Here is a 17,769-nt window from a genome sequence, read left to right as displayed (position 1 = left end):
GTAAACCACCACCTCTTCTTAAACCAATCTAATGCATACATATAGAATTGAGTGGAAAGCTATACCGGAAACACATAAATTCATCTCAAAACTAGGTATGTTTTTAAAGAAAATTTTGTTTTTGAAGCTGCTTAGTATACTCGAGGGGATATGAGATTGGCTTTGGCTTGTCCATACTTATCTCGTTCGGCTCCTACAACCACTAATTAGATATTTGTCGACACATCCGCTTGTTTGATTGGAAGACAAAGATTACAAATTTTTCAATCCCGATGAAATCCTCTTCATACATATAATTATTGATCCTTGACAAACATGTTACTGTGGACTATTAAGCCGTATAAGGACCGAAAGAAAGAAAGAACCGACAATCTCCGAAGTCTTAAAAACTCGATCCCCAAATCTCCAAACTGGACGGAGGACATAGTTGCATTATTGCATAGATACCGACCCGTGACGTCACCCATCACGTCTTCCTTTTGTATCGGGGCCAATTCCACCTTGCTCGCCAAGCCACGACCCTCTCTTCCTTCCTCTCCTCTCCTATAAATTACCCTTCTCCCCTCTCAAAAATCTATACGCCACTCGATTCTTGCACACCAAATCCTAGAGAGAGAGAAGAGAGAGAGAGAGATGTGTCCTTCTGGCCGCTACCGCGATGACCGCGCCGCCGACTCGCCGGACCTGCGGCCCGCCTTCGACATCCTCGACGCCGACCGCGACGGCCGGATCAGCCGCGAGGACCTCAAGGCCTTCTACTCCGGCCGCACGGCCGCCGCTCCCATCACCGACGACGACATCGCCTCCATGATCTCCGCCGCCGACGCCGACCGCAATGGCTTCGTCGACTACAGCGAGTTCGAGCGCGTCCTCAGCCGCCGGATCGGCTCACGTGGCTGCGGCGGCGCCGTGTCGGTGATGGAGGAGGCGTTCCGCGTGATGGATCGGGACGGGGACGGGATGGTGGGGTTCGATGACCTGAAGGGGTACCTCGAATGGGCGGGGATGCCCGTCGCCGACGAGGAGATTCGTGTCATGATTAGGATGGGCGGCGGCGACGAGGCCCGTGGGGTCAGTTTCGAGGCCCTCGCCAAGATTCTCGCGGCTGATTTCGCCAAGGGCCTGTGAAATCGGATGTTTTGATTGGTTCTAGTTGGTATCAGCGTTGTGGCTTGACCAAAGTTGACCTGGGGAATTGAAGCAGAGAACTTTTACGTAATTGTAGCGTTTATTTCCTGGTTGGATCCAGAAATATTCTACGAGAAGATTAATGGGAACGCTTGCTAGAAGTTTCTTGTGTTTGACTTCTTTATTGAAGAACTTTGCTCTTCTGATTGTTCTTGTTGTGCTTCAAAATTTTGGTTTGCCGACTATAAATAAAAGTTACACCATCTCCATCGTTTTGCAAATTAATGTTTACTTTGTAATCAAATTAGCAAACATCTATGGAGCTCGTCTTGTATACAAGCGATGTCTGCTTTTATACGTGTATGGCAGTATAGGTATATAAACAGAACGTGTGAATTGTTTATAAAATTGAACACAGTAAAAGACATACTGGTTAGGTTCAGAGATCTCTAAATTAGTTCAATAAATAAATAGAAACTAAGACTAAAGAATAAGATTAATTAATTGAGTTTGGAGCTTAGCATCAAATCAAACAGGGTTAAAAAATATACCACCAGTTTAACTAGTAGCAAGTAGTTTATGGCATCTTTACTAATAAGACTATCTTACAAATTATATATTGAGAACATTAGTGTGCATATGATATGATTTGGGTTTGCTATAATCTATTTTTTTTTAAGGAGAGTTAGCCCAAAGGTCGTTGTTAGATCGAATGAAATCGTCCTATAATGGCATTTACATCACCTTCCTCTCGCTTTCTCGTGCCACTTAGCTATGTCTTCCTCTTCTCTCGGATGCCTCTTTCTTTTCTTCTCTTCGTCGCTTTCTCTCTTCCTCCTTTATTTTTTGATTCAAACACAAGTTTTCATGTGGAGATAGGGAGATGCTGGTGAGGCTTTAGGGGCTCTTCACCTCTACCTTCCCTCTGTTAATATTAGCCTTTGACTAACACAGTGAATGGAGATAGGGAGGGTGGCCAATTTCTTTTGCCTTTTTTTGTTGGTTTCAATCGATGGCGCGGATTTGATTTTAGGTGAATAAAGTTTTGCTTATTTATCCCCTTTATTTTGGCAGTGTTTTGACAACATGTTATCCTTCCTCTCTCTTATTCTTCAACAGTTAAGAGTTATTATATGTTTTTACTTTCTCTAACATTGCTACATAAGTGTTGTTTTATTTCTTATTGCTTCTTTTTATTGTGAGCCAGTAAATATAGGACTATGCATGTTACGTTTAACGCAGATGGCACTAGAGTTGCTAGACATAAGTTTTTGTGTGCATGTGTTTCTACTGATGCTAAATAATTTTATTAATATTTTGTACTATTGAATTTAATTCTATACTCTTTTTTTGTTGTAATGTGTGTTATACTAACTTCAGATCATTGCTTTACCTTGTACATTTATTCTTGAATATTATACTTATAACTTTAACTTGTTAGGACTTGATACATTTTATTTTCTATGTTGTTTGATTTAAATAAGTTATTATTTAAGCATATTATTACAAATTTAATCTTTTTAATCAGTTTACTATTCTACCTCAAAGTAAAGATAGTGAAATGTAAGATAAAGAAAAGATGTTTCAATAAGCTAGATAATATAATATTTCATTGTAAAGTTCTCACTTCTATTTTAATCAATTATCTTTATATCTTTTAAATTACCTAGGTTACTAAATATCTTTTATAAATATTTAGAAAACTAATGATAAAATTAAAACGCCTAAATTTCTCTTAATACTTAGGAGGCTAAGATAAACTAACAGTCATAAATATCTCATCTAGCTATGATAAAATCATAAGCGAGACCTCGACTTTCTTCAAAGTCAACAAAAATTACTATTACTTATTCGTTTCACAGTGGATAAGTATCAAATCTTTAACTATTATCGGAGCCAAGTCAATCAACTCCACCTTGCTCGCCAAAGCCCCCGTTAATAACATCCACGATTTTTCTAGATTCTTCAACACCAATCCTTCCGGCCACTGCAGCGATGAACGCGCCGCCGACTCGGCGGACCTCCGGCCGGCCTTCGACATCCTCGACGCCGACCGCGATGACCGGATCAGCCGCGACGACCTGAAGGCCTTCCAATCCGGCTACACCGCTACCGCCCACCTCACCGACGACGACATCGACTCCATGATCTCCCCCGCAGACGCCGACCGCAACGGTTTCGTCGACTACGGCGAGTTCGAGCGCGTCCTCCTCGGCCCCCGGATCGGGATGCGCAGCAGCGGCTGATCGGTGATGGAGGAGGGGCTCCGCATGATGGATCGGGACGGGGACGAGAAGGTGGGGTTCGAGGACTTGAAGGCGTACCTCGAATGGGCGGGGATGCCCATCCCCGACGACGAGATTCGTGCCACGAGTCGAATGGACGGCTGCAATAAGGCCGGTGGCGGTGGGTCAGCTTCAAGGGACTTGCCAAGATCCTCGCCGTCGATTTCGCCAAGGGCGTACGAATCGGTTGTTTTGATTGGTTCCGGTTGGTATTAACGTTGTGGCTTGACAAAATCGAGCTGAGGAATTAAAGTAGAGAACTTCCACTTAATTGCAGCATTTATTTCCTGGTTGGATCCAAAATTATCCTACGAGAAATTAATGGGAACGCTTGCTAGAAGTTTATTATGTTTTGACTTCTTTATTGAAGAACTATGCGCTTCTGATTGTTTTTGTTTGTTTGATTGGTGTCAAAATTTCTAAAGTGAAATTTATGTTATTTGCAAACAATAAGTAGTTATTGTTAATCATATATGTTATAGTAGTATAAGTATACATCGGAATAATAATATTTATTTGTCAAATTACATAATCTTATTGTATTCTTTTATATATATATAATTAGAGACATGGAATACACACGATCTAACCAAGATAACATGCCAACTTAGTTAGTATTAGCTAATTATTCGGTTTTAATTATAAAAAAAAGTATAATTAATTTGCTTCAGTTTACTATTGGATCGGATCCGATCACCCAAACAGTACTCATGCCCGCAGGCTTATTGGGATCCGATAAATTAACAATGGTATTTACGTAGATCTTGCCATGCAACGAGGGTTTTCTCTTAGATAGGAACCCTAAGTCTGCGAGGGACTTGTATTATATATACATAGAAGCCGCCTCCATCCCCCGCACCAAAGTAGAGGCGCAGGTAAAGCATTTTACTTTATATTTATCTCTATTCCGTAAGGATCAAAGAAGCCCTTTGATGAGTCGAGCCCTCAGTTTCTATCTAGGGTTTGATTTTTCCAAAGGGCGAAATTAGCAGTTCAGGGGATTTTGAGTCGCTTCACTTCTCTATCGATGTCGTGAGGTGCAGCGAATAAGCTCTCCAAAATTACTCTATCTTTATGCAAAGCTTTGACGACTCCTTTTTGTTTCTGGTTTAATTTTGGTCCTATGATGGCATGAAATCTTTGAGACCTGATATTATTCTTCTGATGAAAACTATAAGCATATCTCTGAGGACCCATTTGAAAAAAGAAAAGAAAAACACTCTAGTTGACGGTTTCATTATTTTTTTGCGATTTTATTCGTGGTTTTCTCTTTGATGGGATGATGAGATGCACTGGGCTCTGAGCATTTTTTGCAGTTTTGATGGAAATGCATTTGCCTAGAAAGCATTGTCTGACTATTTCAATCGTTCCTTGTTTTCTTTAATCGTTGAAACTTTGTTTTTATTAACCGTATTAATCGATGCCTCCAATCTTCTCAACATCAACATATCTAAATAGCCAAACGGCAGGGAATTTTATGTAAATTGCTGGTAAATAATTTGCAATCCTTGGTTCTAAATCAGCAATCTCTCGATTCTAAGTTGCAATCCATGAGAGTTAGAAATCATTGATATCAAGGTGAAGTATTAAAAACTTGATAACAATCTTCCACCATTCAGTAAACAAATCTACTTCAGAGATCAATGTTGTCTTCCTCCCACAAAAGATCCACCATCACCTTGCCCATCTACCAATTAGTCAAACACCTTTGCTTTCCCATTCAATGATCACTTCTTTGGTTTGTTATTTGATTAGGCGAAGAGTTTACCTTCCCCCTTGACCTTGACAACTGCAACACCTTGCCTTCAAGTCTTCAACACTTTCATCTATAGCAAGTATAGCTCCTCCACTAATGAACATGTTCGCTAGCCCAATTGGTGAAAACTTGAAACCAATGTCCATGATTGGCATCAATGGCATCAGACTTTTGGGTCATTAGCAGTAGCTTCTCAGACTGTTGGAGATGGACTGCATGCTCTTTGGCCATGCCTATCTCCTTAGCCTCGTCCATAAATACCCATTCAATGTCATGTACATGGACCTTGCAAGACAATGGCTTGCAACAAATTGTGTAGCCTCTAATCAGCTGTACTTAGATCCCATCCTACTCCTTGGCAATTGAAAGCTCCTCCGACACCTCCAAACTGCATGGAAAAGTTTAAAGAGTGTTAACATAAGAGCAGCAATACCTTGTTTATGTTCCAGATCTTTAGAATGGTTTAAGATCAATAGTAGAAATCATCACCTGTTACTGCGAGCAACTAAGTATTGCTTCCGAACCAATGGTAGAATTTGAGATCAACTAATTTTTCAGATTACATACCTACTCTCCTAAAGATATCTGCCAAGTCCCAAGGAAGAAGTCATTGCACTGCTGCATGCTAAATATCAATCCTGTTCCATTGAAGTTCTTGACAAGGGACTCGACTCCACCTCCGAATTCCTTGCTGATAAGTTCAACTGACTGGAATTATCATCGGTACATGTACGCAAAGATATATACATTCGTATGAAATCAGAAAGGCATTGAAACTTACATGTATAACATCCACCTTGGTCCCTGTGATTCCCTTGTCAAGATGAAAATGCATTATCATGGAACTCTGCTGCTTGATCTGGATGAGCAAGACCAATGCCACCATGAACTATGTTAACCGAAGCCTTAAGGTCAACATGGGTAGTTGCAGGCCTCACTCCACCCACAAGTTTCACAAAGAGCTTGCCGTAAGAATAGGAAGGATGAGAGCATACGAATTCAATTCAGCAATTTCTAAGAGTACCCACACTGCCTGATGGTCTCATGTTGCAAATTTGAACGAGACTTACCAACCCACATGGTAGACCACCATGATTTCAACCTGAAGAGACTAAGGAAATTTCTGCCACTCAATCTACCCAATGAGTTCATATGCATATCAGAAGGGCATGGTTTTGCAAAGCCAAGGAATCTCCCCCTTGTGTGATTGGGAGTTTACTCTCTGAAGCAGAGAAGGTGGTGCAATATTGGAAGATTGACATGTTGAAGAAAAACTACTCAAGACTATGTGATCAGGAATGGCAGAACAGTGTGATTCCATGAACTCTGAGACTTCCATCAGACAATGAGAAAATATTTCTCATGGTTTAAGCTTGGTTTGTCTTGTCCTTATAGGTTGCGTGAAGCTGGCTAATTATGCAGTAGAAGTTCCGAGTTAGTAAAACGGCAACTGCAAACAAAAGACACCAAAAATACACTACCAAGTTATATAACAATCCATCAATTATATTTCCTACTTGTTCTAAGCCTTGAGATGCATACCCGTTCCACCAGGCACCTTCCTTAGTTTGCTTGTGAGAAACCCAAGCGGTTGTAAATTCTTTGAACATTGCTCACAAGGATACGAACGCAGTGGGCTGTGCTGCATGAACTTTGCAGAGCATGCCAGAGAACCAATAAACCATGTCAAGCCTCCCTTCTCTTATTTGTTTCTTTCCTTCTTGTTAAAGGTCCGTCTGGTCGAAATAAAATTAAGACAAATTATAGTTTACCTAATATGATTTAGCCTGATTAATTTTACCTCCTTGTACTTTAAATTTAAACACTTAAGCATTCTTTGGTTCAAATTAGATTACAACGGTTAATTTTTCATCCAAAGATAATAATAATATTTTTATTAATGCTAGTACTTTTTACTATGAATTAATTAGAAAATGACTAAATTGCTCCAGCCATCTTCAAATTAAACTATATTTATAGGAAGGTGACTAAGTCCTCTTATATTCAAGTTAACGATTGAATATGAATAACACTCCCTTCTTTAATTTAACATAATAACAATGGCTCGATTATAACTTACCCGATGCAACTCAAATTCACACAACTGTTAATAAGCCATTAACAAAGATATAAAAATACTTCGAAACTTCTATAGAAACACAATTTGACGATTGTAAGAGTAAATTAGTCATTTATAATTTTCTTATGACGAAAAATATTAACACTAAGAATAGACAACATTAATTATAGCATGTTCACTGTTAATTTTAGATGAAAAAAATCTAACAATTATGCTTTGATGTAGACGGCAGGAGAGTTAACTGCTTAAATTCACTGCACATAAGGTAACTGACAAAATCACAAGTAGATAAACTGTAATTTGCCTTGATAACAGTAATACTACCAGCAGCACATTGTTCTCTATTTTAACCAGTCATGTGTTTCAAGAGAACTAGGAGCTTCAAAATTGTTCACAAACTCAATAAGCAAAAGCTAAATCAGAGACACCACCATTGCCTTCCTCCCATGCAAGATCCAGTGTCAATTCTCCATTACTCCCCCACTCAAATTTCTTATCAGCCCCATTTAATAAGACCATCTTCGGTTTCTGGCTTGAGTAAACTAATAATTTCCCTGCACCCTTCACCTTCACTATAACTAACTCTCCATCTTGATTTCCCCATGCTCAATAATCTCATGTACTGTTCCTCCACAATTCAACATATTAGCTAGCCCAATTGCTGCAAATTTGATGCCATACCCAAGCTCTGTAATTGGCACAAAGCTAAAGATCTCAAAGGAAGAAGGTTGGACTGTTACTTTGATAGCATCTGAGTTTGGACTCATCAGTCGTAGCTCCTGTTCTTGGCTAAGATACACAGCATACTCTTCAGCTTTACCCATATCCTTGGCTTCTTTCTTCTGCTGCCATTCAATGTTACAAACATGGACAGTACCAGATACTGGCTTATAACATTCTGGGTAGCCTCTTACCCTCTGGTCTTTTGGATCCCATCCTGCTCCCTGGCAATTAAATGTTCCTACCACTCCTCCATACTGCAATTATGTTTTAACACAAAATAAGATGATGCAGAAACCTTACTAATCGTGTCAATACTTATCGAAAAAAATAGTTCAGATTACCTTGTTTATATTCCAAATTTTGAGGATGGTCTCACAGTCAGAAAGAGGATTCTTAAAGAGGCAGTCTCTTGTAGGGAGAGCAAAATGCTGGCACCTAGGAATGGTTCCATCAGGGAAAACAAGCTTCTTTATGAGATCAAAGTTATGACAGCCGACCGAGTCATTCACGTAGATCGGTCCGCCGCAGATAGCCCGAGAGCCTGCATGGAATTCTGCGCAAGCGTGATCGGACTTGAACATGTCCCAATCTGGCTGCACTGTCTGACCCATCCACATGCTATTGTATGCAAAATGAATCATATGAACACCTTGCAACCAATAGACACCAGTTGGGTCTCCATTTGGGTCCCTAAACCAGAAGTCATCACCTGATAACATAATTGACTGTTTAGTGATTACATAGATAAACGATATGGTTAAACTTTTGCATGTTTAAGTATCCAAAAGTTCAAATTCTATACCTACTCTTCCTAGAGATATCTGCCAGGTACCAAGAAAGAAGAAGTCATTGCAGTGTTGCATGCTAGATATGAGTCCATTTCCCTTGAAGTTCTTCTGAAGAGAACCTGAAAGCCCTTCATAATAGGCCTTTGCAAGCCCGACGCGACCTCCATAGGCCTCACCAAAAAATTCAATTATCTGCAGTACTAAAACTTATTTGTAAACCAAGATGCTTGAATATACATCCTCTAATCGATTGCTAGATCTTAGTTTTTAGGTTCACACTTACATCTACTTTAACTCCTGTAACACCTGCACTTGCAAGATATGAATGCATTGAGTTGTAGAACTCAGCTACCTGATCTGGACGAACTAGACCAACACCATACTTTAAACACTTAGCGAGAGCACCATCAAACATTGTTCCTGCGAGACCAGGGGAGACTCTTGCAGAAACTATGGTAGAATCGAAACTGAGATGAATAGAATCAGGGCTCACTCCACCCCAAGCACCAAAAAGAGCTTGCCACACATAAACATCATCTAAACCCGTAAACCTCTTTCGCAAGTCCTTTATGAAATCTTTTAACCCCACATTTTCTGATTTGTAGCAGCTGTTATTACATCTCTCATTATCTACAGTTGATGCATTCACTTCTTCGATGCTACTAAGTTCTTTCTTCAGTTCTTCAATTCTGGAATCAAAGTCTGACAAGTTGATGATATCAGATTGCATAGCTTTTTCGCAAGCAGTCTGAACTTGCTCAAGTTCTAATCCTTTCGCTTTCAGCACATCTGCCATCTTGGCATCGTAAGAAGGAGCATTGGGGCCTAGAAGAGTACCTCCTTTGTATTTCCTGAATTTGTCGTGCTCCTGGAACATACTGAGTCTTGTAGCAACACCCTCAGCTCGGCCCGACACGGTGTTCCTTCCATCCTTAACTCGATTACTATCATCAAACTTAGTACTTTGCCATCCATCATCAATTATAAGAAACCTCAGTGGTACTCCACCCTCAGCAAAATCCTTCACTCCATGCCAGAAAACCTACCGGCTCGACAGTGAAGTGAAATGCATCCCAAGTGCACCAACCAAACTTGTCTACAATACTAGGTAAAGTCTTCTCTTCCAACAGCCTAAATGTATTCAGATGGACTCTAACAGAACAATATGCTTCCTTCATTAAGGTGTAAGGACTAGCACTCACATGAACATATGCAATCGTATTGAAGGACGAAGCTCGCACTTTACTTGAGCCGCTCTCTGCACTGATCATAATATGGCCATCACTCCCTGGGTGGATTGCAGACCTGAATTTTCCTTCAATTATGGGAAGTATAAGAACATATGAACTTAATTCTGTCACATCTAGTAGTATCCACTGAGTCTCCATCTGCAAATCAGAGCTGGAATTTCCGACCCACATGGTAGACCACCATGATTTAAACCTGAAAATACTAAGAAACTTCCTTCCATTGAACTTACCAAATGAGTTCGTCAGCCTCTCTGATGCCTCTGCTTTAGTAAAACCAAGGAAGCCTCCCTTATGAGACTGAGACTTTACTCACTGATACAGTGATGGAGGGGCACTAGAAGCTTGACATAGTGAAGAAAAGCTACTGAAGGCGACATTGTCAGGTATGTCGTGAAGTATGTTAACTTGATTAACGCTGAGTTCTCCATCAGATAAGGTGAAAAGATTTTTCATGCTTTCTGTCTGGGTGTTGTTGTTGCTTCTGTAAGGGACACAATGAACAGAAAAACAAATGGGAGTAAGAGATATTAGATTAAATTCTTAAGTAAAAATATAAAGATAGTTTCTTTACTTTGATGGATCAAGTTCATTGTTTGCATTTATAAGTGTCGATATATGATCAAGAAAATCAAACCCGAATCTTAATTTGAGATATCGAGCCACTTCTATGCTCATGAATGCAAAGAAAGAGGTACTGATGAAAAGATGATTAGCTTTAAAGCTAGGCGCAACTGAAATCTCCTTTCTGGAAAAACCAAAGATATTGTCATAAAATGAAAAAAAAAATGCAGCCAGAATCCAAGTAGATAGTGTTTCTAAACAAATATCATTGACAAATTTAATTGAGGTAACGTACAATGTATGACGTAAATGGGATCCTGTAACTAGAAAATATTTCAGAGGAACAGTTAAAAGAATGACATTGGAAATAAAATCCACGACAATTCAAAGTCCCGAAATCCTAGAACAGGAAAGGCAACATCTTTGGAGGTATATAACATAAAAAGAGACAAAATGACAATTATTATGCATCTATTTGTCAAAAAGAACCGGTCATGCATTAATAGCATTGACAACGAAGCTTCATTTGCCTGCCTTCTCAATAAAGAGTACACATTTAACCAACTGCAAATAATTTGCAAATGACTAATAGATGAATCAAACAACTAGTACTCTTCTCAGTGCTCAGAATCAAATACAAACACTGTTATGGAAACTACAATTTCTGTCATAAATCCAGAAGTTCCATTCAAATAAGTGATATAAGACATTGAAAATAGGATACATACCAAGTATCCTCCCAACGAGTTGCAGAGTGCGGACTATGTACAAATTTAAGGTTCAAATGTTTGGAAAGGTATGAGGACTTTTGCATGCATACTTCAAACTCTTTTGACACTTGGAAAGTGTCTTTGTTTCTTCTATCAGTTCCCAGTAAATAATAGCAGCTGGAAGCTGGTCATGATGGATTTTGGAGATATTACACGTCTCTTTCTATTGTTTCACCGCTTTGCCGCTTAAAGACTTTGGGCTTCGTCAGTGATAATAACATCAGCATAGCACTAATTTCACCCTCAGTATTATATTACAACCCTAAGAATAAAAGAACACTAACTTGGCCCTGATTCCCTGAACTATCTTCAGTCTAATAATCTCAGGGTGCAGATTGCTACATTTTTCAACAGTGTAAAGGGACACTCAAATATTACTCCAGTAGTTGAATCCTATTAATTCATAACGTCCCCTTTGGATGTTGGAGTTGCTATTTTAATAAAACTTTCATTGAAATACTATATATACATAATTTGAATCCGTTGTAACCTATTTCTTGAGAGAATTGTCAAGCTGAATATTAAAAAAAGGCTTGGATAAAACCGGCACAGAAGTGAAGATATATGATCCAACATTATATCAGAAAAATATGGGAGGGCACAGACATAAAAAATAATTTTAGAAAGGTATGCAAATAAATGTTTACTTGTGGAGGGACGTAAGCAGTATTAAGTAATTTTAAGGGTATACAAGTCCAAAATAAAATGAGAATTATGCCTATGATTTAATTCTGCCAATAGGATACCACCTGCTCAGACATCATTCAAAATATTATTCAAGTCTTCAATCTGATGGTACAATTTTGAGTATCTTTTGCCTCTTCCAACTTAAAAGATATCTTCAGAATAAAATTTCATGGCATTTAAGCCTACATTATGACGAAAACTCTTACAAAGGAACAATATTACAGAACAAAGAAATATGTAATTTGTTCAGGGGTTGTATCTTTGTAGAACTTTATTAGTTAATTTGAAATACTAAATCTTCCTTTGCATGAAACGTATTGTCTACAACTTGGATGAGGGCCTTGAACTTCGACCTTGTATAAATTTCTGCATATTTGCAAATTGCTCCTTGGTCATGTTGGTATAATAGCTATGAGCTCTTTCCTGAAACCAAAAATACATTTAAGAGAATAAGGATGGCAGCATTTACAAGAACAGTAATTGAAGGAAGAGGAACAATTCAACTGTGCTGCCAACTAAATATATTAGACATATTTATAATAAATTATAAACTCTAATATATTCTATCCTCATAGCAGCTAGTGTATGAGATAAATGCAACAGTATATCATTCACAGATTCATTAGGAATAATATCAACAGGCTAGTTTGACGCTTAGATTGTTCAAAGGTATATAACTCAGTTTCAAAGCCGCAATCTATCTTCTTTCTTTCCTTTACAAAAATATAGTATCTGTTTAAGCTAGTCAGCACAGCATATCTATACGCCATCCTACTACATGAATTACGCAGACCAATCTTATTTATCTTCAGACTTTAAACGACCTTTTACTGAAACCTGTTCTTCAACCAACTACTGCCATCATAATAATAAGATGAACAATATCTTTATTTGTTAGCCTACCAGCTATTTCAGAGTGTTGATTTCTAGTTACAAGTCAGAACAGTGTAGAGATATATTACCTTTTCAATAGCAAGAGCATTGCCCAAGTCCAGCTTGAAACCATCATTTATAACTGATTTGTACCTCAAGACCATATCTTGGTTGTTTCTTGCAATGGCCTCTGCTATCTCTTTCGCTTTCTTCAACACTTCGCTGTTGTCCACAATATGATTAACAAGTCCCCATTTCTCTGCCATTTCTGCAGTTATTGCCATACCACTAAGTGACACTTCTCGAGCCCTATTCAGCCCAATGATGCGTGATAGCTTTTGTGAAAGGCCCCATGATGGAAAAATACCAAACCTGGATCATCATTTTCATTATCAGTTAATAAATTCAATAATGAATGGAAACAAAAGCCAATAAAAGAAAATTTTAAAGTGATATATAGCATTTCACAATCCAAAGTAGCTAAATTGCTTCGCTGCTTGTTTCATGGAATTTCGCAGTATAAACAAGATAATACTAACAGACAAGTCTTTGGACAATAAATTTATCCTACCCTCCACAGACAATCATCATAGATGAGAAGACGAACAATTCATTCAAGAATGAACTCAGTGAATGCATGTTCTACTAAGCTGAATGGTGACATATAATCAACAACAAACTAATAGACCAATTCAAAACCAGGATGAGATATACTGTCAGTCCACTTGGAACTAAATCTGTTGCCAATCATCTTGGTTCTCTGGCTTTCCAACAATCCAAGTAAACTCATGTGCTATGCAAACAAAAGATCCATGTGTAATATGTAACCAAGTTTTTTCTTTCAATATATACATAAAGGAAACAAACTAACATAAAAAAGTACTCTTGGAATACATAGATCCACACACAGCCTAATTATTGCTATAACATATTTCATATCACACCATATTAAGGCATCCAAACTGCTGACAAACAGATAGTTTCAGAAATTTCAAAACGGATTCTAAATTTAGAATTGAATTTGAAAATTTTGAAATTTCTTAGCCTAGAACGGATTAAAACTTTAAATTCTAGAAGAGAAGCTAAGAGGACGGCGAATTACTCACTTCGCGTGCGTGTCGATGAACTTGGCATCGCGTCCAGCGACCAGCACGTCGCACGCGAGCGCGATCTCGAACCCGCCAGTGACCGCAAACCCGTTCACCGCACCAATGATCGGCTTCCGGCACATCTCCATCTGCGCCACGGGGTTGGCGGCGGGATCTTTGACGTCGCCCTTGAAGACCTCCTCCGCCGCCGTCAGATCGACGCCGGAGCAGAAGGACCTCCCCCGGCCGGCGAGCACCACCGCCGCCACCGACTCGTCGGCGTCGAGCCGCCGGAATGCGGCGGCGAGGGAGATCATCATGGGTCGGGTAAGGGAATTGAGGGATTTGGGTCGGTTTATGGTCACGACGGCGACCGGCGAGCCGGGCCGGTCGCGTTCGACGAGGATGAGATCGTCCAGCGAGGAGGGCTCCATTCGGGAAATAGACGGCTGAGGAAGTGGGATTGGGAATTGGTATTGCGTGTCGTCCGGGTTTATGGAATGAGGTAGTTCAGATCGGCGCGATTTTATTACGTTGGAATGCGTATAATTTATCCCGACTTTTTGGTCTCATGTGACTAAAGTGCCCTTTGGGGGTTAGATAATTTCTTTATTGCCCTTACGTGGATAGACTTGCCGGAGATGACTTGACGTCACCCAATAGATTATTAAAAGGACAAAAATAACCATTACATTAACATATTAAAAGATACATTTTATCATTTGCACCTTGAACCCAAAAAAGAAGAAGAAGAAAAATTCTCCTCTTAAACTAACAAAAATTTTGCAACTAAAAACGTTATCTACAGATCAATTTGTTTACCGGCTTGTAAGCATAAACATCAAACATGAACATAAAAAATCCAGCCCATAGAAGAAGAATATTTCATTCAAATCAAAGTAAGCTGATCGTTGGATACATTCTTTTGGTAACTCCATTCAGAAAATTGAAGTACAGAGGTAAATCTGGAGCAGGAAGTCTCAAGAATTGACTAATTGCCGCACATTCATTGGAGAAATATCAGCTAAGTCACCATGGAGCAGTCGTCGAGCTATGATAGTATTAGCTGCATCACTGGGATGGTATGGATCCCAGAAGACATACTTGGATCTATCAGGGCAGACTTTAGATGTTGGACCGCATGGTAAAAGACCTCCAAACCGACCTCCAACGAAGCAACAGGCAGAATCAGCAACCTCAAAACCTACAATTTCCAAATGCGAATCTTAGTCGAATACGAATCAATAATTTTATGCTCGTAAATCATTACAATTTCATGTAGTACCATAATATTCATAGTTCTGGAAGATATCTGATACAATGCGGTACACATCTGCATACAAGAAGAGTGATCCTTCAAGATTTGAGCTAAGTTCATTTATAAGATCCTTCAACCTCTTGTTGTAGTATTGAGCTAATTGATCTGGAAAATCGGCACAGTTACTGCCTGCTAATGGATGTATCTCCCTTACATAGGGGATACAGCCGATAGGCCCAACATTTGCCACAACAATTTTCCGCGCATCCAATGAATATAGTCTCTGCAGGATATTAAGTGATATTAGCTATTAGCTACCATGGCTTAAGCATGGCAATTCTTGTCGAACCGTAATTGATTACAAAAAATTGAATAGGGTAATGGGGAATTACTGTTAGTTGTTGCCGATATTTTGAGATCATGGCGTCTACAAACATTTCAGGAGATACTGATGCTCTTTCAGGCACTGAGAGTACAGGAGTGAGGTAATTGTTGATGAAATCATTAGAGCCCATAGTGACTGAGTAGAGAGCTTTCCTTAACAAGCTCACAGCTGACGGCATCCCAAGACTTGAGATTATGTCCTGCCTGTTGTTTGCGAAGTTATCTATCTGTGCATCCAAGTTGATACGCCCACCCTGAGAGACATTTAAGAGTCATGTCATTACAAAGAAACAAGCTATAGACGCAATAAAACCAACAGGGACCCATTGTTGCATACTTTGCACAGGAAAACATGCACATGTAAAATTTAGAATGAGAATATGGGAAAGAAAGATATCCAACTGAATAGAAACCAGTAGATGCGCATCCTTTCTAATTAAATGACTTTGATCGTTAAAGTACTCATTTGGTATCAGTTCCATTGATGAAGTCTGCACTCTGCTTTTAATATCATTTTTGGTTTCATGAAATGCATGTGATGTCATGCTAAACACACCCTTAAAATTGAGTTCTTATAGTGAAGATTATAAGATGTAAATTTGGAGCAAAAGGGATTAAAGACTAGTTTAACTGATGAGCAAATTATGCTTACAAAAAAGTTCCCTGTTTGATTGAGAATCCCTCCTGCTCCGGATGCATAGTTGACACCTTTCAGTACCACAGCCCCAGTTGTATCCGGAGCCAAATAAGGAGGCGAGAATCCTAATCCCAACTCTTGACCTAAATAATCAAAATGGGGTCCATCAAATTAGAAAAAGTTCCATGTTAAAATATGGAGATAACAACAAACGAATCACTTGAGTGAAATATAAGATTTACCAAGTATGTCAACAATTGTTCGTCCATTGGTGAAGCGGCCAGTTGGTTGATGACTCGGAAAGTCAATACCATTTGGTCGGAGATTAGCCTTAGATAAGGTGGAAATATAGTTATTGTTTCCAGCATCAACTAAAGAATCCCCAAAAATAAAATTAGCTGGTAAGTCATCACCAGAACAATTACCTAGCAAGAAATAACCTACTATCATGACAAGAAATTCAAGTGCAAGGCAACAGTTGGAAAGAGAACCCATCTTTCTTCTATTCAATGTCATCAAGACAAGGTTGAAAACAATCTAAACAAACCACAAATCGAATTACTTCCTATACTCTATCCACTTCGGATTACACTACCAAAGACAAAGTATGACTTTTCTTCATAACCAACATAACTAAGAAAGTACTAGTACTAAAGAAGTTGCACCAAATCCCCCAAGAACACAGAAGGCCCAGAGGAGAACTATAAAGCAGTGTACAGCCAGAGACCTAAAAGGATCAAAATGTCGAGAAGAAACTTAGGCAAGAAGGGACCAAAGAACCAAGGAACCAGAAGCCCAGAACTGAGTATCCAACACCCACTTGCCTCTGTTCTTATAATGGCATGGGGAGAACATGGGCATTGAATGGCGTGAGGTCTGAAGACATAGACTGAGGTAGGCAGAGCAGCTTTTAATCGAGAGACCCGAGGGCGGAGAAGAAGGAAGATGGGCGATTTGGCCCATAAAAGAGGCTCCCCCTCGGTTGCCAAATATGGCGGGAGCTGCCATCACGGTTTACTGTTTGATAAAGTTATCTGTTGCACCGCGGGAGCTCTTTTTTTATCTTAAAATATAAGATAGCATTCAATAGTCTTGAACTGGCACCAATCAACGTTCAAAATTTTTAAAATTTTAAACCCAACGGCCACCAACCAGGCCATTTCCTTATCATTAATGTCCCCTTAGCATTCTATCAATTACTTCTTTAAGCAATTAAACAATACAAATATATCTACACAAAGAAGGTGAGTAAATTCTTTTTTTATATATAAAATAATTCAATCTTTTTACTCCATATATATATATACGAATAGTTGGCACCTCTCATTGCACATGAACCGAATATGCACTCTTACTTAGAAACCTTGCAAAAATTAAAGATATTTTGCAGTTTGAACCTTGTAAATCATGCAATATTATCTGAACCAAAATTCCACATCTATAGGTTCTTGAATGAAAACTTTAACAAATTAAAGGATTTGCATTTAGAAACTTCTTATTT

General features: G+C 39.1%; 3 protein-coding genes, 2 non-coding genes and 1 pseudogene across 5 annotated transcripts; 3 read left to right on the top strand and 3 right to left on the bottom strand.

The window, feature by feature from the left end:
* Positions 1–563: 563 nt before the first annotated feature.
* On the top strand, positions 564–1,339 carry LOC140776019 (calcium-binding protein CP1). Its single transcript, XM_073119558.1, has one exon. It carries the CDS (start codon positions 634–636, stop codon positions 1,126–1,128), a length of 495 nt encoding a protein of 164 aa, XP_072975659.1. The 5' UTR covers positions 564–633; the 3' UTR covers positions 1,129–1,339.
* Positions 1,340–4,532: 3,193 nt separating this feature from the next.
* Positions 4,533–4,606, top strand: LOC140776862 (small nucleolar RNA R66). The gene has a single exon (XR_012106961.1). It is a non-coding gene; the product is annotated as a small nucleolar RNA R66 (small nucleolar RNA).
* An 82-nt stretch (positions 4,607–4,688) lies between these two features.
* LOC140776859 (small nucleolar RNA snoR118) lies at positions 4,689–4,771 on the top strand. Its single transcript, XR_012106958.1, has one exon. It is a non-coding gene; the product is annotated as a small nucleolar RNA snoR118 (small nucleolar RNA).
* Positions 4,772–7,648: 2,877 nt separating this feature from the next.
* On the bottom strand, positions 7,649–10,685 carry LOC140775635 (stachyose synthase-like; annotated as a pseudogene).
* A 1,399-nt stretch (positions 10,686–12,084) lies between these two features.
* On the bottom strand, positions 12,085–14,505 carry LOC140775926 (probable enoyl-CoA hydratase 1, peroxisomal). The gene is made up of 3 exons (XM_073119423.1): positions 14,008–14,505; positions 12,991–13,273; positions 12,085–12,451 (listed from the first exon to the last, which is right to left on the bottom strand). Exons 1-3 carry the CDS (start codon positions 14,421–14,423, stop codon positions 12,350–12,352), a joined length of 801 nt encoding a protein of 266 aa, XP_072975524.1. The 5' UTR covers positions 14,424–14,505; the 3' UTR covers positions 12,085–12,349.
* A 215-nt stretch (positions 14,506–14,720) lies between these two features.
* LOC140776463 (GDSL esterase/lipase At4g16230-like) lies at positions 14,721–17,127 on the bottom strand. Its single transcript, XM_073120178.1, has 5 exons — positions 16,511–17,127; positions 16,284–16,411; positions 15,640–15,885; positions 15,275–15,530; positions 14,721–15,193 (listed from the first exon to the last, which is right to left on the bottom strand). The coding sequence occupies exons 1-5, from the start codon at positions 16,782–16,784 to the stop codon at positions 14,970–14,972; spliced, it is 1,128 nt and encodes a 375-aa protein (XP_072976279.1). The 5' UTR covers positions 16,785–17,127; the 3' UTR covers positions 14,721–14,969.
* Positions 17,128–17,769: the final 642 nt, after the last annotated feature.

This window comes from Typha angustifolia, chromosome 14 (assembly GCF_048772165.1).
Source record: "Typha angustifolia cultivar Huaian chromosome 14, ASM4877216v1, whole genome shotgun sequence".
Lineage (NCBI taxonomy): Eukaryota > Viridiplantae > Streptophyta > Magnoliopsida > Poales > Typhaceae > Typha > Typha angustifolia.
The sequence above is the reverse complement of the archived record's forward strand: the minus strand, read 5'-3'. Positions and strand labels throughout refer to the sequence as shown.